The sequence below is a fragment of the Phodopus roborovskii genome, unplaced genomic scaffold (assembly GCF_943737965.1).
Source record: "Phodopus roborovskii unplaced genomic scaffold, PHOROB, whole genome shotgun sequence".
NCBI classification, from domain to species: domain Eukaryota; kingdom Metazoa; phylum Chordata; class Mammalia; order Rodentia; family Cricetidae; genus Phodopus; species Phodopus roborovskii.
Window position 1 is genome coordinate 575365 of NW_026125281.1, and position 20918 is coordinate 596282.

At 43.6% G+C, this 20918-nt stretch overlaps 1 protein-coding gene across 1 annotated transcript in view; it reads right to left on the bottom strand.

Annotated features, from left to right (window-relative positions):
* Ube2w (ubiquitin conjugating enzyme E2 W) overlaps positions 1-20785 on the bottom strand; it is a 44595-nt gene extending 23810 nt beyond the window's left edge. The window contains exons 1-2 of the mRNA XM_051196463.1: positions 20662-20785; positions 2745-2836 (exon numbers count right to left, since the gene is read on the bottom strand). Coding sequence (XP_051052420.1) covers positions 2745-2836; positions 20662-20763 — 194 coding nt within the window. The 5' untranslated portion in view covers positions 20764-20785. The remainder of the gene's footprint in view (positions 1-2744; positions 2837-20661) is intronic.
* Positions 20786-20918: the final 133 nt, after the last annotated feature.

Sequence of the window (20918 nt, forward strand, 5' to 3'; positions counted from 1 at the left end):
AGTAGGCTTTAACATTCTCTGTGACACTTGGTATTTCAGAAATCAGGTCAAGGTCAGAACCAGGCCTGTAACCCAGGCATGAAACAAACTACAAACAAACACAACTCTCACGTCCATATGCTAACGCCAGAGTCTATATTGTACCCATCCTTTTAGATCACACCATCTATTTCTTTCAAAAGAACTATAATAACTAGTACATAATAATCTATAATAACTAAAATTGTTTTAGACAGTGTTAGAAGCAATGGGAGAAACTGCTAACAGCAAAGACAACAGAAAACTGTAGCTGACAAACCGACCTCCTGAGCAGTCATCTAAGGATGACTAAATGGAAGCTCAACTGATCCCCATCCATCTACTCTGAAGGTCACAAGCAATGCTGTCCGTTGCCTTTCCCTGCTAACTCATTTTCAGAGAGCTCAGATTCCTAGGACATCTACTATAAGCTTGCTTTGCTTGTTTTCACGTGTGACAATCAAGAGCATAAACGTTTGCACTGGTATTCTATGACTATCTCCAGTCTTTAGAAGAGAAGATAGAAGACACAATAGCAGATGATAGGCAGCATTTAAACATGAACCAGTCAGTAAGAATGAGCCTTTAATTACGACTGTCACATGTAAACTGTTGTTGGCCAAGCCCTTTAACCTCATGCTTCTTAGGTACAAAAATATTCTTACTTTAAATAGGAAAGCTGGGGTTCAGGATATATCTCAGCATCGGAGCACTTGTAAACCATGATCAAGGCCCTGGGTTTGGTGCCCAGTACTTACTGCCAGCCAATATCACCCACCCCACCCACCCATCCATCCATCTAGGAAAATCAGAGGAAAATAGGGAATACTATGGTTAAGTTTCTACCCATGTCTCATGTAGTAAGGAACAAGGAATGTATAAAATAATAACATAGGCTGGGAAAGAAATCAACAAAGAACAGAAGCCCTTAATATATGACAATTCATTTTCAGAATGCATGTGGAGTGTACCTTAGATGTAAGAGAGATACGGTTGGGACAGTGAAACGATACTACATATGTAAAAACCTCATGCATTTCTACCACCAGAGCTAGTATACAGTAAATTAAATATAACACAAAGTTGTATAGAAAGCAAAAATGCTGTGGGGTAGCCAGTTCAGCGGCAGATAAAGAGGCCTGTGTTCAATAGGCAGCTACACTCACACATGCACACATGCTCAAATGCACACTCAGCCCCCTCATTAAAAAGAAAACAAAGAACTGCGTCTTTCTCAGCTTCAGAACTCATTTTCCTCCCACCCACCCACATCTATACTCCCCAGAGTGATAATCCAAGCAAACAATTTCCTGGTATGCCTTCATTTTCTTTATGTAACAAACTTTAGGACTTACAATCAACGTACTTATACAAAGCAGTTTTTAAGTAACAGCAAAGCGAACATATCATTACTCATGTACTATCTGCATGAACTAGGTCAATGACATAATTTTCCAATATTGTATGTGATAAGTTTTAATACTTACTAATTTAAAAAGTAATAAACACTACTTTAAATTCAGGAATAAACCACATTTTGGGGGGTGTATTTTATTATCATTTTGTAGTTTACTACATCGCTGATGATAAATAGAAATACAGGACTTTTAGTATGTGCACATTTAAGTTACACAGCTTTAGTAATGATTACTGTACATGTGCACCATGTGTGGGTGTGGGTATGCATGCCATGGAGTGAGGTGACGGTCAGGCAACTCTGTGGAGCTGGTTCCCACAGGTCCCCTTCACTTGAGGTCTCAAGACAGCAGGCTTGCGCAGCAAACACCCACAGTGGCTGAGCCAGCTCACCAGCCCATTCATACACACTGAACCATCGGTGCGTATATTCCAATCATGAGCATATGCCTCAAAGGAAGGATGCAATGGGAGAAATAAACACACCTTTCTCCACTGAGTCTCAACTCTTGAATCTCTGTAACTCTTTTTTAAGAACTAATGGTTTGAGTGTGGTATTTTACACACACTGGCTTCTGATAAAAGAAATAGCTCTCTATTCTCTTCCACAGGGAGGTGCTTTTGTGGACTAAGTCTAGCAGCATACAAATGTTGTCCTTATTTGGGGCACGGCTTGTTCATCAGGCAGAGATCTCACCAGGTTGTCCAGAGTGGTCCTGGTCCCCCTACCTCAGCCTCCACAGGAGCCAGGGCTACCCAGCCTCACGATAAGGCCTTCCTACAGAACTTTCAAAGATAATTGTGAATTATGACTATACAAAATTTCTATCTTACAAAGTGTTAGCATTTTAATGTGTCACCCTTCTCTATTGTTGACATTTACAGTTTTCCCAACTCACCAACTCATTCTTACAACATGAGATGCTTTAAAAAAAAAAAAAAAAGAGTACAACTTGCTCCAGGGAACTCTCCTCAAACCTTTGTTTTCATTCCCTGTGTCTAAAATATGGTGTTGATTCCTAGATTCCTCTGAAAGGGGAACACATGCTCGGCATGTGAGAGGCGGCACACGCCTCCCTGGAATACCGGAGGCCTGAGTTACAGCAAGAATACATAAAAAAGAACACGAAAAACACACAAGAGTTGTTTTGAGAAAAAAGCTTTACAAATTACACAACAAATTATCCAGTAAGGTTAAAAAAAGAATATGCAAATACATGAAATAAGATCTTTTTACTATACAATGAAATATGGACATGACAGTTTTAAATGAGTACATACTTACAGAACTTTAAAAACCAGATACTCACTGTGTGATTGAGTTTTGAACGCTCTTTTCATTTAATGTCATTCCAGGAGGTGGGTCATTTTGCAAAGCCAACAGTTCTTTTTGTAGTCGTTTCTAGAAAATATCAATAGTAATTTGTAGTTTTCATCTTTCCTCTATACAGTCTAAAACTGGTGATTAAATTTCCTCCCAATGCTTGAACTCTTTCTTCACAGAGCCCTTGAATCTGTCTACATAGCATCCATACTTAATCCTTACTCTACAACCAGTGCTGGAGTGTGCCAATCCTACAATGCTGCTGTAAGCAGCTCGGAAGGGCAGCCAGGCACCTACACTATAGCCCCTTCTTCACTGAGGGCGCAGAGCTTCAGCAGGGGGCTAAAGACCCACTACTCAGAACACTTCCTTTGCCGCTTTCAAAAACCAACCACAGTACTCTGTAACTATGGAGATAGAGGGAAAATATGAAAGTAACTTATTACACAAAAGCCTTCTGAAAAACAATTTCATACCTAATTCTGTATTTAACTTCTAAATAGGATTATCTGAACATGATTCACTCTTTTAATGGCTTTTCACTGTACATAAGGATATGGTCTTTTCTAACATACTAGATTTCTAAATGGCTGTATGTCTTGCTCTTTTTGCGTGTCATCAGTTGACAAAGCAGAACTGTCACTGTCACTGTACAGAGAGGGTACTCCAATGGCATGTGCAAGCCTCACCATTACAATAAACATAATGTTACTGAAATTGCATGCAAGATTATAAAGATCCTTTAAAATCACATTTTATTATTTTATTTGAGCTGGAATCCTAACTCTGGTCCTCTGGAAAATCAGCAAGTGCTCTTAAACTACTCACCCACCTATCTCTCCTGCCCCAAACTACTTATTTTATTTATTTATTTGAATGTATGTGTGAGTGCACAGATGTGGCAGCCAGTGGACAACTCGAGGGAGCCATTGCTCCTCCTACCAGGCAGGGTCTTGGAGATGGAACTCAGCTATGCAGGCCTGATGATGGAGTGCCTTTACTGCCTGAGCCATGTCATTGGCTTCTTAATTCCTAACTGCCTAGTTTCTGGTCTTGCTGTTTTATGTGTGCCAGTTTTGGCCTACATGTACATATGCATACCATATCTTCGTGCATGCCCAATGCCCTCAGAAGTCAGAAGAGTGCATCCAAACCCTGGAACTGGTTAGAGATGGCTGTGAGCCATCACGTGGGTGCTGGGAATTGAACCAGGGCCTCTGCAAGAGCAGTCGGTGCTCTTCACTGGTGAGCCATCCCTCCTGCCCCTGGGAGCTAATCTCAGAGTTACAAAAGGAGTATTTTCTGCTATAAAAATGGTCTCTCCGTCTAGTGAATGATACATTCCATTCCAGAACTCGGGAAGCTGAGGGGGGATTACGAGTTTGCAGTCAGCCTGGACTACTCTGAGGGAGGGGAAGGGAGAAGGGAGACAGAGACATGGGAGCGGGAGAGAAAAGGACTAGAGCATCTCAGAAGCCTATCTCGAGATGGTGGCCACGCTCTGAGGACAGTTCTGTGGAGTCCCGCTCTGGAGGACTTAACTAAAACAGCAAAGATGTAAAACGCAACCCGTCCTGCTCTGTGTCCATTCAAATAAACCCCCAGTGACAAAGACAAATCTGAATACACTAAATGCAGCCCTAATGCAATCAGAAAGGACACTAGCTGATGAATATAAAGGCTAAGATTTTCAAGTATCAATTGTCAAAAACAAATGCAGAGCTCTTTCTGAAGCCTGACGTTGTGCCTCCTCAACATGCTTACTGGGTGTTACCAGATCTATTTTAACATTAATTCAGTTTTCTAAAGATTCACTTGGTATTTGTATTTACCACTTGTCTGCTGTGTGCACACCCTCTGACCACAGAGGCCAGACATGTTGGATTTCCTGGAGCTGGGGTCACAGCACTTATGAGTTACCAGAAGTGGGAGCTAGGATCCAAACTCTGGTCCTCTGAAGGATCAGCTGATGCTGTCAAATCATCTCTCCAGCCCCACGGTAATTGTTTTTATATGTACCAACATGTGTTAAATCTAAGACACACAACCAGACCAGAGTAAACCCTTAAGTGACGCCGGTAGCATTAATACATCAACTGTCAAAATTGACAGGACCCTTTAATTACTTACAAAGGGGAAATTGACAAGAAGTATGTGATAAGAAGTGTTCTACATGGTATATAAAAATGGAATGAATTAAAGGAATAGGCAGGCTTTACATCTTACAAAGTTTTATTGGTTTTCTTTTGTTGTTGTTAGAATTGTTTTTGTTGGGAAACTATTTTAAAGAGTAGAAATTCTCACTGAAGGTAAAGGGAAATACAAACAAGAGAAAGGAAGACATTCAAAATGAAGGGTTAGCTGGGTGTGGTGCCTAACTTTATCTCAGCAATGGGGAGGCAGCGCTGAGTCTGAACTCAGCCGGGTCTACACTGCTATTTCCAATCCAGCCAAGGTTACATAGTGAGACCCTATCTTTCAAAAGAAAAAAAAAGAGTACATGGGGATAGAGAGATGGCTCAGAGGTTAAGAGCACTGGCCGTTCTTCCAAAGGAGCTGAGTTCAATTCCCAGCACCCACATGATGGCTCACAACCATCTAGAGTGGGAATTTGTGCCCTCTTCTGGCAATAGGTGTACAGGCAGGGGGAAGGAGAAATGACTCAGAGGTTAAGAATACTGACTGCTCTTCCAGAGGACCTGGGTTCAATTCCCAGCACCTACATTGTAACTCCATGTTACAGACATAACATGCAAACAAATCTGATACACATGAAAGAAAATAAATTGAAAAAAAAAAAAAAAGCTGGGCATTTGGTGGCACATGCCTTTAATCCCAGCACTCAGGAGGCAGAGACACTGGCTGCTCTTCCAGAGGTCCTGAGTTCAATTCCTTGTCACAAAAAAAAAAAAAAAAAAAAAAAAAAAAAAGTTGTACAGGCAGACAGAACACTCATATACATAAAATAAATCAATCTTTTAAAAAAAAAAAAAAAAGTATGCCACAGAGATCTGCCTGCCTCTGTCTCAGAGTGCTGGAATTAAAGGCATGTAGCACAACACCAGATATATTTTTAAATTAAATTCCCTATTCCAAAAAAAAGTGTAACACTGGTCTCTAGTGTAACTGTGTAGATTAAAATACTATCAGTGTGTGTGGCTCGGTGGTAGAATGTTTCCTTGGTATTAGTAAGACCCTGAGTTCAATCCCCAGTGTCGTGAAAACATTAAAGATTGACCAACACTGTTATCTCCAATGTCATCCAGCTGACAACTAAAGGTAGAAAGCAAACCACAGGAGAGCATGATGTGAGGAGAGAAAGAACCCTCAATGCAATGAGAGCGTTACAGTGGCAGCCAGAGTCACAGCCTCAGCCCTCTCATTTTCTTCAGACAGGGTTTCAGGTAGTTCAGGCTGACCTGGAACTTGTTATGGAACCAAGGATGACCTTTAACACTGGACCACCTTCACGTGCTAGCCTTATGCATGGAGGAGCACACCACCATACCCAGATGCTACCTTGGGCGTGGTATTAAGATTTTATTTTAAATATATGAAATGATTTTTAGCTGTAGTCTAGCAATGAAATAATTTGACTTATTTTAGCATAAGGCAAAAGTCAACACAAATGATAAGTTTCTCTCCACTAAATTCTGAGTACACCTTCTATAGACAAAATTTCTGACAGTTATTGTTACGTTTTCCTCTTTAAGGAAAGGGAGAGCCTGCAACAAAGGTTTCCATTCTTTAAATGAACATTCTGTATACCCTGAAAAGGACTGAGAAAGTGACAAGTATAACTGAAGGTCTCCAGGAGCCAACAGCACAGGGGGACGTGCAGTCCAACGTTCACTGTGGCTGGGCCAAGGGGACTGTAACTCAACTGTGCTGCAGACTCTACCTAAAGACAGGGAGGGAAAAGGTTAAGTACTTCTGCTGCCTAAAAGGTACAGCATAAAACTGCTATACAGTGAAAGCCAAAGGCAGAAATGTGTCACAGCATAAGCAGGCTTCCATTCCCAGCACTATGCAGCAGGGTGGATGCCCTGGGTAACTCTAGGAAACAAAAGCAGTGAATACAGTAACTCTGAGATCCAAGAATCCAGGCTATACTTACAGTGTTGACTTCAACCAAACCTGAACATATCATTTTAACAACACACCCAATAAAGCGTATCTGTTGATAATTACTTCACTCAAAGATAAATTGAAATGTTAAAAAAAAATACAATTCATTTAAACATAAAAATATAAAGTACACGATGGTGCCACCTTTGTTCCCAACACTCAAAAAAGGCACAGGCAGGTGAATTTGAGGCTAGCCTGGTCCATGCAGAGCTCCAGTACAGCCAAGGCTACATAGTATGACCCTCAACAATAAAAATAGAGGCTGGAGAAGAGGCTCAGCAGCTATGTGCACTTTTTCTTGCAGAGGACCTGGGTTCAATTCCCCAGCACTCATATGGCAGCTCACAACCATTTATAACTTCAGCACCCTCAGTGGGCACCAGGAACACACATTGTACACAGACACACAAAGCAAAACTTCATACACATAAAAATAAATCTAATATATAAATAAATCCATTAGGCAACATGAAAATGTTTATAAAATAATCAGCAGAATGGCATTTTCCACTTTAAAAGTTATCTTTAATGTCTAGCTCAAAAGATGCTCTGCCAGGTAGGTTCCAAACTGCCTCAAAAAGTTATAATAAGTAAATAATATAGGACCACAGGACTATTTTTGTTCATATTCAACATTAAAGATTAACAATGTAAAAGAAAGTAAATAAGCCAAGACCCTGCAAAGGAGACTGCGGTGGAGTGCAGGAAACTACTACCCAAGAACTAATTCACAACTTTCTCTTCTCCACGACAAAACCCAGGACACCGAGGGAGGCTGCAGGCACCAGCGACTCCCTCTCCACTCCCCAGCACAAGCCACAGGGGCCTGCTAGACAGACGGGCCTGACAACTTCACCTTCCAACTCTGCAAAGCTGTGCCAGCAATTAGCTCCACAGCTGTGACACAGTCATCCGTCAGAGAACTTTTTGCAGTAGGCAACAATTAATGCAGACCCATAACTGGTCAAAGTGTTGAGATATGGGACAGTAAGTGCCCAGCCCTAGATGGGACAGGTACATCAATTCCTTCCCCTCAAGGCTGGTGGAACACCATGCAAGAGGGGATAGAAGGTATGAGGAGGGATGCCATGGAACCCTGCCTTCCACATGTGATCTGACTACTGCACTCACAAACTCACAGCAGCTATGATGATGATGGCACAAGCCCTGCCCAAGATGGAGCCAGCCTACATTACAGCGTGGATAGGAGAGGGACATGACACCCTACTCCCTAGCAGAGCAGATTCTGGCCACTGATGGCTGCTGAAGAGAGGGAAGTCACTTCACTCTGGAGACTGCCCATCATCAAGTGTATGCCCTTGGGAGGGGAGGGCAAGATGACCAGGGAGGGTTAAACCATGTAGTGAGTTCTAACCCAGCCCGAGCTACATGAGACAAAAACCAAGAACTGGAGCTGGAGACACGGCTCAGCAGTCAGTGTTTGCTGCTTTTTCCAGAGGACCAGAGTTTGGTCCCCAGCACTCTTGTTGGGCAGCTCACAACTGCTGTAACTCCAGCTCTATGGGATCTGAAGTCTCTTCTAGTCTCCCCAGGCATCTGCATGCACATGACAGACACAAATATATGCACATGAATTAAAAAACAAACAACAAAAAAACCTAAGACCGAAATTAAAATAAATACCTTATATAGAGCATACACCTTTAATCCAGCACTCAAGAGGCAGAGGCAATTAGATCTCTGAGTTCAAGGCCAGTCTGGTCTACAGATAAAGTTCCAGGATAGACAGGGCTATGTAGAGAAACCCTGTCTCAAACAAACAAAGGGGTTAGAGAGATGGTTCAGCGGTTAAGAGCACTGGCAGCTTCTTCCAGAGGACCTGGGTTCTATTCCCAGCATCCATGTGGTAGCTAGCAACTGATTGTAACTCTGACCCAATGGCCTTTTCTGGACTTCTCTGGCAAAGTACACAATTGGGCACAGACATACATACAGGCAAAACACCAAGACACATGAATAAATAATAAATCTTTTTAAAAAGAATTATCTAAGAGTTGAGAGGAACTCCAAAACAAATACCAGGGCAACTGAATCACAATCTGGGGACTTGTAAATTTCCCAGCTGACTTCAAAATAAGGTCAAAGTTGAAAACAGCTGGTTTGAATTGTGTGGGACAACTTGAAAAACAAAACCAAACCCAGCAGACACTAAACAGAGAAAGTCACTGAGCAGCAGGAGAAAGTAGAAACAGGGAACTTGGATGCAGCAGCACAAGTTTCACCAGCTTTAAACTGGAATCCAAAACAGTCAATTTACAGTACTCACAGTGGTCTACACCTTAGCAACACTGGACTAGTGAGTACAGAAAAAACAGTTTTCTACAAGCTTCTAATCACAGTTCCATCAGCCAACCACTAGTGAGCCTCGCTTGTTGTTTCTCTTTAAAGACCCCTTACTGGGTTGAACACACTTGCCTGGCACGCACAAGACCCTATACTCAATCCCCAGCACCACACGCAATAAATAAATACATAAATGTCGCTTATTTGCTACACATTAACTCATTAGCATCGAACTCACAGCCACAGCACCACAATGTATGTTTGAGTGGCCCATATGTGACAAGCATTTTCTCTAAGGCACACGACAGCATTCATGAACTCAGGACCCCTAAACAGCACCTCAGTGCTTTGCTTGCACTAATTTTAAACAGAGAAACCATCATCAAAAGACACAAAAATGCAAAACACAGGGCACCAAATGGACCCCAGAAAGGATACTTGCTGGCAGTCAGCAGAACATTGCCTCCTCTGACCTTCAGTGTTCGATGATCTGGGGAACACACCCTCACTGTTTTACAAATGTCAGAACTGATTTAGGGTTCCTGATAAATGTAAACAAGCAGGTGATTTCAAATCTGGAATGTGTAATGATGGGGACCCAGCACTATCCCCTTCCAAAGACCAGGACCCAGCATCCTAACAGATCCTCCTTAATGAAGTAAAACAAAGCTTCATTTCTATACTTTACCCCACAACCAAAGAATATATCTTATGGAGTCCTTCATAAAACACAGCTACAGTCTGCTGCGCGTTGTTGGCACACACCTTTGGTCCCAGCACTCGGGAGGCAGAGGCAGGCAGATCTCTGTGTGTTTGAGGCCAGCCTGGTCTACAGTGCGAGTTCCACGACAGGCTCCAAAGTTACAGAGAAACCCTGTCTCAAAAACACAAAAACAAGAAAAAAAAAAAAAAAAAAAAAAAAAAAAACATAGCTACAGCTTAGCTTACTTACAGACTAGGTGAATTTATACCTGGGATGGTCAACCTGTAAGACCTTTGTCCTATGGCATTTTAAGTCTAAAGCCAGGGTACCTCTTTTAATTATCACGAAGACTGACATGGAAACACTTTCATCTTTCAATCTTTTAGTAGGGCTATAATATAAACCCTCATCTGCAGACAGCTCCCCACTTACCAGCTTGATACTACCAAACTTCATTCAGTCTATACATATTCAACTTCAAAAGGAAAATAAGCTACCATCATAGACCATACCAAGACTTAAATGTATAAACTACAACCCTAGTACTTAGAAAATTCGATGTAGCCAGAGGTGGTAGCACTCACCTCTAATCCCAGTACTAGTGAGGTAGAGGCAGGTTGATCTGTTGAGTTTAAGGTCAGGATGGCTCAGTGGCTAAGAGAACTTGAAGACTCTAGTTATTTTAGGTCCTAAGTACCATACCAAGTGACTGCCATGGCCTGTAACTCCAGCTCTAAGTGATCCCCCAGGCCCTCTTCAGACCCCCAGTCAACTGCACTCAGGGCACACCCACGCACAGCACAGGAACATATACAAAAGTAAAACAGTCCTACGGGGTGCGCCCTTTTGTCGTTGTTGTTGTTGGGTTTCGTCCTTGTGTATCCTTGACTGTTCTCCGAACTCACTCTGTGGACCAGACTAGCTTCAAAGTGCCTGGCTTTAATCCCAGCACTTAAGATGAGTTAGGCAGATCTTTGTGAGTTCCAGGCAAGCCTAGTCTACATAGTAAGTTCTAGGCCAGCAAGAGCTACCAAGTAAGAACATGCCTCAAAAAAAAAAAAAAAAAAAAAGTAAATAAATCATTTAATAAAACCTCTTATGACTTGATAATAGAGACAATTTCTTAAATGAAAAATGGATTTGAACAAATATTTCTTCAAAAAAAATCATACAAATGATCAATATATATAAGATGTTCAACATCATTACAAATATAAATCACTGATAAATATAAATTTAAAACACAATGAAAGCAAGGTGATGGTGGCATACACCTTTAATCCTAGCACTCAGGAGGTTAGAGGCAGGAGGATCTCTGTAAATTTAGGACAAGCCTGGTCTACAGAGTGAGTTCCAGGACAGCTAGAGCTATCACACAAAGAAACACTGTCTTGAAACCACCCACAAAATATCATAATGATATGCCACTATACACTAAAATACACACACCACTACTTGCCAGAATGTATATGTCTGTTTGTCTTGCAGTATCTAAGGGCTCCACATTAGAAGGTGCCATGTCTTCAGGTTAGCCTAAAATAGCTTGTGGGGAGGGAGGGGGAGCCAGTGAGGCGGGGAAGCAGAAGCAGAAGGACTGGCTGGCCTGGGCCACAGTGTGAGTTCAAGGCCAGTCTGGGCTAGAGAGTGAGACTTGGGGGTGCGGTAGGGGTTACATCTGTACTGAACATATTTTGTCATTATTTAAAAAAATATACAGCCACCTACCACTACATCAGATTAAGCTGAAATAATCAAGAGGTGACTTAGAGTATACAGAGATAGGTCTCAGCAGTTGGGAAGCTGAGTCATGGGGGACAGACAGTTTGAAGCCATCTTAGGCTACCCTGCTCATAAAACACTCTCACATGAGCATACACATGAATCTGCAAACAGTATATGAAAATGTTACGTCAATTTATGTAAGGATTTGATCAACCAAGAATTTTGGTTGCCTGAACTGAGGACCTATCCCCACAGACACCAAGGGACAGCTGTGTTAGGTCATCTTACAATTGTTAACTGGGGGGCTCCAAGCTACCTTAAGATTATCAAAGGATCCAGTCAGGGAAACAGGGTTAGAACACTGAGGGCCCACCCTCCCACCCTCCAGAAAAAGGATAAATGGGGAGGTGATGGCCAGTGACTCATGCCCCTAACAAAAACTCAAAAACCCACAAGACAACAGGTATGTAGCCCAGTTGCTAAGCTGCTTTCTCAGAATGCATGAAGACCTAACAGACCCTGAGGAAGCATTCCTATATATACACCCAGCTATCCTCGGAGATAGAAGTAGGAGGACTGAATTCAGGTTCAGGCCCAACTACACAGTAGGTTGACACTCTGCTGGTATACAGAAGACTCTGTCTCAAGGGAAAGAAGTCCAGAGGAGCTGCAAGGAACATACTACGAAACTCAAGACCCTTAGGACCCTCACTATGATCAGCTCATCTGGCTCTCCATGCCTACCCTTTTAAAACACCTTCACTGCTAAGTGTGGTGGTCAACAAACACCTTTACTCCCAGCACTCTGCAGACAGAGGCTGTGAGTTCTACTGAGTTCAATGCTAGCCTGGTCTACATGTAGACCACCAGGACTACATAGAGAGATCCTGGAGGGGGGGTGGGGGGTAAAGGAGACAGAAAAAAACAAAAAAAAAAAAAAAGCCCTTGATAGGCAGGTATGATGGCTCAGGTTTGTAATATTAGTACTCAAGAGGCCAAGACAGAACTTCCTTCATAATACACAACCAATTGTGTACGCTGCCTTGGAGTACTGTGAGCCAGTGCAGTATTACAGAAAGGGCAGGGGAGTGAGTTAGCTGAGAATCTCCAGCTTAGAGGCTGGTCAGACAGAATGTGGAAGTAACCTGGGACTGTATGCTTACAACTAGTATCTAAGTAGACGTAGCCTTGAAGGACCTGTACTAACTCTGGTCAGTACACAAACTGGATTCAGCTGGAAAGCATACAGCTGGTATTACGTAAACGCTTTATGGAGGAAATTAAGTCAGAAGTTAAAATGAAACTCCACTCGATACAGAAATTAAAATGTGCATGTACACAAAAAAAAATGATCATAGCAGCACTGTTTATCACAATATGGGAATAATCTGAATTACCAATTGATGAAGGAAAACAGGAGACAAAATCAACTTGACAAATGGATAAACAAACCCCTTAAAACCATAAAATAGACTATTATTTCCCCCAGAATACAGGTAAGATCTTCACCACAGATAAAGCAAGCAAAACCTACAAAACCAGCCAGAACTGCCAAATCCCTCAAACTGAAGGGCAGAGATTTTTTTTTTTTTTTGGGGGGGGGTGTGCTGGCTTCTTTTAGGATGAAAATATTCATGGTGGTGGAACTATCAGAGGCCTTGCAATACACACTTTATAACAAATGAATTCTTTCTTAATTAATTTTGGAGGGGGCAGTGTTACATATAGAACAAACTTCTTGTGCAGGCATAACATTGCCAGTGAGCTAGAACCCAGCCCATATACTTCAACTTAAAGGAAAAAGTAGGTCTTTACACCTGGCACAGAAGGCTTGTAATCTTACTCGGCCAGATCTCATATTATGAAGACACCTGGAACCCATACTTCTTTCTACCCTTCTTCCTGTGATGTGGAAATCAAAAGGGTACTTACATGACACATAATCATGAAAGAAATCTTGTTTTTCCCTATTGATAGCTGACACAAAGACCAGAAATCATAGCACAAACAAACCCCTCGCATGAGAGTTTAAATCTGGAGGCCCTCCAGCATCATAGTTAAAAACTCACAAGCAACTCGAAAATTCACGCCATGAGACAGTCTTCAATTTTACCAAATACAACCGTTTATCATCCCTACTTTATGCTTAGTGGAAAGTGTTACATGGCTATTAAAATGTAAAATTAGAACCAAATCCAGTTTACTGGATTCTAGAAGCAGTGCATATTCACTCAACATTTACAGAGGGCTCCTATCTACCAGCCATCCAAGTGCATGAAGAGGAAATGATGGACTAATTAATTTCTAATAAAAACACAAATCCAAGGGACTCATCAGTGTGACAATTACTAGTGTAGGGAAGGAATGCTGTTAGTCCCAGGTAGTCAGGGACAGTCTCTCCGAAGAAATGCATGGAAAGGTCTGAATGGGGAGGGAGCAAAGGCCTGAGGTGGGAACCCTACAGAACCATGACAGGAACTTGATTGTCTGGGAGAGATTAAGGCATAATTCTCAACATCCCTAATGTTGTGACCTTTAATACAGTTCCTTATGTTTGGTGACCTCAACCATAAGCTTACTTTATCGGTACTTCACGACTGTAATTTTGCTACTCGTAGGAATCGCAATGTAAATACCTGATGATATACAGGGTATCTGGTGTGCAACCCCCAAAGGGGTCACAGCTCACAGGCTGAGAATCACTGCCGTAGTCCTGTAACAGTGTGAACAACACGAGGAAGCCAGGCAGCTTGTGGCTGAAGTGGCCACTGCCTTTTGCTGAGGGTCTAATGGGCTGCAAAGAAGGCTGTAAGGGTCCAAGGGTAAAGCAGGAAAATTGCCAGTGAAACTGCCAGTCTGCAATCCAGAAAGGGAGATGGTGTGACGTACAAGAGGACCTCTTCTGCAGGTAGAACTGACATAATTCAGATGGTCTGATGATGGGGTAGAATGAATCTAAAGTTCCTAGTTCAGAAATAAAGAAGATGGCAACTATCAACAAGGAGAAAACAGGTTTGGGGAAAAGAGTTAAAAAAGCAATTTTTCAGCTGGGTATACGTCTGTAATCCCAGCATTTGGAAGATCACTCTGGGCTACATGATTAGATCTTGTCTCAAAACAAAAATGTAAAACAGCACTTTTACATACATTTACCTCTTCTACTCTGCTGTCTTAAGCAGTGCACTGCATACTGCTGTTTGTGTGACTCGGGTTCTGTCAGTGAGAGCACACCATTCTGATGCCAGAGCCCATGTTCTTTACTCCTAATATCTCAGAGGCACACTGTCTTTTTTGTGATCAAAAACCCATACTCAAAAAATACCAAGTAAGGAAACTTTAAACACTTCAAAATCATAAGCAGACACCAATTACAGCGCAATACAATGGAAACAATCAAACAAGTCTTCAGTTTGGAACACTAAACAAAGGTGCACCATCTGAAAGATGCCAGATCACACTTTTAATTCCCCTTAATAAAGTGTCTTTACACAGTAAAACCATAATTTTCTCAGTACACAGCTAACAGACATGTAACTTGATTCATAAAGTAATTGTATTAAGAAGGTTAAGGAGTATTTCCTCCCCCTACCTCCTTTTGAGACAGGGTCCTGGAACTGGCTCTGTAGATCAGAACTCACAAGGATTTTGTCTGTTTCCTGGGTGCTGGGGGTTAAAGTGGCCACACCAGTTTCCTTTCAATTTCAATGTACCAGTTAAGGACTTGTTTCTTCTCGTCTTGAGTGCTGACAGTGGGAGCTGCAGACTCAGGAGTACGCTGGGCACAGGTGCAGCCACTGAGCAGGGCAACCCAGCTCACCTGCTGAATCCCTGCCTGGAAAGCTAACTAACCTCTTGTCCCAAGAACTTCTCAACAATGCCAAACTCCATCAAGTCTGTTTCACCCCTTTCCAGAACTTTGTTTCCAACATTTCACTACTTAGTTACCATATAATTTTGAAAGTCACTTCCCCAGATAAGTAGTTTGCAGAAACTGCTAGGTCATAATAAAAGTCACCTGACTTTTACAAAACTGCAGAACCCAGAAGAGAAATACAAAAGTACTTCAAGAAAAGTTTTACAAACACATAACAAGAAATGAACAACATTCTGGACTACATAATGTGAATCTAAATTTTAAAGTGTTCCTGTGTAGCCATTCAACCTTGACACTGAAAAACTGCCTAACAGATTTCCCTGAAATAGAATTAACTAAAGCAGAATTTGTTATTCATGGGAAGTGGCAAGTGATGAACAAATCTTTATTATACTCACAAACTTTGTCCACATTTAAAAGATAAAAGTACTTTTTCCTGCTTTCATGGAGAACCATTGGGGAAGGAAGCTTGAAGGGCTAAAAATCAATACACTCCAAGATAAAGATATAAGAGGGCCCATAAAACCTGTGATAGAACGCAAAAATAAAAAAATAAAAAAGGACAGGATTACCATCATTTTATGCATTTGATCACTTATGTTTTTTACACAGAATACTCTCAGTTCTACACTAAGTAGATTCCCTAGTCCCTTGCTCTGACACCTCTGGCTACCCTATTACAAAGAATTCAGCAAAACTCAGATATCAGAATTCAGGTTCCCCAATAGTCAATAAGCTTTAGGATCCAAGATGACAATGCTAAAACCTTAACTATGACATCAACAAATAGGAAGGTTGCATCTAACTGTCAAGGCAACCAGATTACTGTGACACTATTGTAAGAGCCCAAATGCTACTTCTCTCCGTCACTGTAGCCACTAACTTGAACAAAGTGCTGTGAACAAACAAGATCCATCTGAGTGACAGAGGATGAACACACAGGGATGTTGGTGTTAGTGAACACCGTTGATTCCAGCACTTGGGAAGCAGAGGCAGAAACATCTGTGAGCTCGATTCTATACAACCAATTCCGAGACAGCCATGGTTACATGGTAAGACCTTATCACAAAGAGGAAATGGGTGAGGGAGGGAGGGAGGGAGGGAAGAGAAGGGAGGGGAGGGAGGAGGGTCCACAAAGAATGCAATTCCTTTATTTAGAGCTGACAAGCATCAGCTATGATGTACTAAATTCCTAAGACTATAGACATAGAAGGGTCAAATTAGGAAAACCACTAGATAAATTTTAGCAGTTCATTGCCTTACCTACTCAGTCACCTTGTCCCAATCAAACTAAAAAGAAAACTTAAGACAGGATCTCACTATGTATCCCTGGCTGTCCTGGAACTCACTCTGTAGACCAGGCTGGCCTCAAATTCACAGAAATCTACCTGCCTCTGCCTCCCAAGTGCTAGGATTAAAGATTTGCTCTACCATGGACAGCTTCAATCTGGTAAAATTTGAAACTTCTATTTTAAAAGAAATCTGAAAAAAAAAATGGCTAAATACTAAATTTGGAAAATATGTATGAAAGTCAAACTAAGTATTTCACCAGGCTGTGGTAGAGCGTGCCTTTAATCCCAGCACTCAGGAGGCAGAGGCAGGAGGATCTCTTTTGAGGCCAGCCTGGTCTACAGAGCTAGTTAGTTCCAGGACAACCAGAGCTGTCACAGAGAAACCCCATCTGGGAAAAAAAAACAAAAAAACAAAAAACAAACCAAACCAAAAAAATGAGTTCTTAGGGCTGAAGAGATGGCTGAGCAGTTAAAAGAGTACTTCCAGACAACCCAGGGTCCAGTCCCAGGACTCACATGGCGGCTCAATCGTAACTCCAGTTCAGAGGAACTAATGTCCCCTGCTCATCAGACACAGGCATGCATGTGGTACACAGACATACATGTCAGGCAAAACACCCATACACATAAAATATATATATGTAATTGTTTTAAAGAAAGTGTTCTTAAAATATCATCTTGGAATCTTAACTGGTGATTTCTGACTTCATTTTAAAAAGAACTAGTAGGAGGGGGAGGGGAAGCAAAAATGGGCAAGAATCATCCACATGTGAAATGCATCTCGCTGAGCTCCACATTGATGAATGCTAGCAACAGCAGCTTCCCCACAGGACATGGGCACCAGAATGAAGGTCCTGCTTCCAGACTCGATAGTTCAAGCATAGCTCCCTGGATAGGTGCTTCCAGACTCCAACAGCATCTATCTTAGCATACCATCAAAAACTATTTTTGTGTATGAAGGAAGTTGAGAAGTATTGCCAGAACGTATGACAGCCAAGCCAGGCATAGTGGAGCACACCTGTAATCCCAGCTCTCAGGAGACCCAGACAGGAAGATCTCAAATGTGTTGCCAGCCCAGGCTATACAGTTAAAAAAAAAAAAAAAAAAGGGTAAAACACAGAAAAGCAACCTAGGCAGTGGTGGCACACACCTTAAATCCCAGCACCTGTGTGGTAGAGATAGGCAGATAGCTGAGTTAGAGGCCAGACTAACTCATGTCTACAGAGTGAGTTCCAGGACACCAAACCTGATGGATGGATGGACGGACGGACGGACAGATGCATGCATAGGTAGGCAAGCAATTATAGCCTCAGCTTTAAACTTCATATTCTCTAGTAAGAAACTGAAAGACTGCCCTAACTTGGTTTTACTGCATATAAAAATTATCCCTTTGCTATTGAGTGACCGAATTCCACACTATATGGGCACAGTATGGCTGGTTCTTAAAACACAGCTCCGACTGCAGCATAAGTAATTTCCTCTTCAGCAATAATAATATGCCCTGTAGTAAGATATGGAAATCTTATCTAAAAATATTTGCTGAGCTAATGAACACATTTGCTCACTTACAGTGTTGTGTTTAAGTTATTTTGAAAAGAGCTAACTTGTGCCAAAATGGTCGGGAAATAAACTTGGTGCAAAGATAACAGAAATAAAAAGCACACCAAAGCGTCCTTCAAAGAGTCTGCTATGGAGCTGGAAAGACAGCTCAGTGGTTAAGAGCAAGAACTACTCTTTCAGAGGACCCTGGTTCAGTTCCCAGCACTCACATCAGGCACCTTGAAAGCACTTATTATAACTCCAGCTCCAGTCAATCAGAAATGACCTACACAGGCGCCTGCATTCCCATGCACATACCCACCCACACAGACAGAACACACACAGTAAAAATAAATCTTGCTCAAAATGCTATTTCCTGAAAAAAATTATTACACGTTTTGAAATACATACTGGAGGTCAAGATTTAAGCTTAACTAAAACAGAAAGGGTCAGTTCCCCACACTCCTCAGAAGACAAAGGAACAAAACCCTGGCACTACAGCCGAAGGCAGTGGTTGAGGCTCAGATCAGACATAAAAAAGCATTTTCCCCACCGTTGAAGACAGTGGATACCAAAAATATCATCCCTCTCATATATACACTTTTTCCAAATACCCTAAGTGTAGTAAAAGTGAAGCAGCTCTCCTGCCAAAGGCAAATATAATCCCAAGTATATGGATTTTAATCTTTATTTTTAGTCTTAAATCATGCCTGTATCGTAAAACAGCTCATCTTCCAAAGGTCATCAACAACGTCTTAATACAGATAAAAATGTTAAAGCAATCATATATAGCCCATCTGCTGTCCAACTGGTGCTCCACGGTTCCGGTTTTTTTGTTTTTTTTTTTTTTTTTTTGCCTCAGATGACGAAACTTCTCTAACATCTCTGGGGAGAGTGTAAAGTATAACGTTTCCTGAAATTGTTCTTGTTTTTTCTGCACCATTTCGTGACATCTCTTCAACTCGAAATGTTACTTGCAGTTTTATTGTTCTGCAGGAGAGGCCGGAGGGACACGCAAGCAAACGCGTAGTATTGTTAAGGAAAGCAGGTTGGAAGACACAGTGTGCAGGAATGAGAAACATTTCCAGCACAGAGAAACGCCGACAACGGGGTCTTGCTTATTCTTCTAGAAACAAAAGCCAAAAATTCTAAGGAAAAAAAAAATGTGGTTTCTCTCTTTACTCAAGAGGGTGTTAAAACTCCAAAAGGCATTCTGCTGGTACTCTACAAGAGTTCTACCCTCTCTCCCTGTGTGCTTTAACACCGCTAACACCATCTGTAAATTAAACGCCAGCTATAGATAATGCAATAATGCAATCTCTAGCAACTACAACTGTGGTTGCCATCTTTGCTTAGGAAAAGAAATTTTTTTTTTTTCTCTTGCATTTGGAAGGTGAAAAAAAAAAAAAAAAAAAAACGAGTACATTAAGTTGGAAGGCAAGAAAAGCACCATCAAGCCAGAAAGAGAGGACACGGGTTAACAGGCGCCTTCTACCAAACTAAGGTTTTAAAGGTCTGGGGGAAGGACGGCAGAGCCTTACCGAGTCCGCAAGGGTGGGGCATCCTAAGGGGGAAAAATGTATATATTAAGAGCGAGTTTCCCCCCCCCGCCCGAGGCCGAGGAGCTAGCAGGCCCCCGAGCTAGCACCCTGGGTGGCACGGGACGCTGGGGACGCGGGCGAAGGGCGCTGCTTCCAAGGAGGGAGACGTGGGCTGCCGGGGAGTGCCCGGGAGTGCGGGCTGACAGCGGCGGCGGGAGGAGGAGGCACCCGCGGGGCCACGGGTGCAGACGGGCCGGGGCAGAGGAGCCAGCAGGGGCCGGCCGCGCGCTCCGCTCCGAGGCTGCGCGTGGGAGGCCGGGCCGAGGCCGCGGGGCGCCGTGGGCAAGCGGCCGTGGCCGGCGAGGCGCTCCCGGGCGGCCCCCGGCGCTCTGCCCGGTGCCGGGCCGCTCGCGCGGCGGCGGGCACAGCTGTTTCCACCCGGCCGGGGAGACGGGAGCGAGGAAAGCATCTCCCCCGGGGCCGGGGAGCCACGCAGCCGCCGTGGCCGCGCGGGGAGCGGGGAGCGCACGCCCAACTCCGCCCTTTCTTCCCCGCGGCCGCCGCCGGCCGACACCCCCGCCGCGCTCCGCCCGCTCCGCCCGCCCCGGTCCGCTCCGCTCCGGTCCGCTCCGCTCCGGTCCGCTCCGGCCGCTGGAGCCCCGACGCCCCCAGGCCAGGGCAGGCCGCCCGGCTCGGCAGCCGGGCCCCCCCTCCGCGGCCCCGGACGCCGCCCCCGCGCCGACGCTCGCCCCGGGTCCCGGCGGCCCCCACGCCCGCCCCGCTGCAGCAGCCCCGCTCACCTGCATTGACGCCATGATGAAACCATCCCCCCAAGGCCAGCGAGGCCAGAGACGCAGGGGGCGGAGCCGCCGTGCTCGCGTCACGCCGCGGGGGCCCAACATCCCGGGCACGGGGGCGGGGCCGCCGACGGGAGGCGGCCCGCGCGTCCCATTGGCTGGCGCGCGGGCGCCCGGGGGCGGGGCGGGGCGGGGCGGGGTGGGCGGGGCGGGGCGCTTTGGGGTACCCCGCATCCCAGGCAGCGTACACGCTGGCCCAC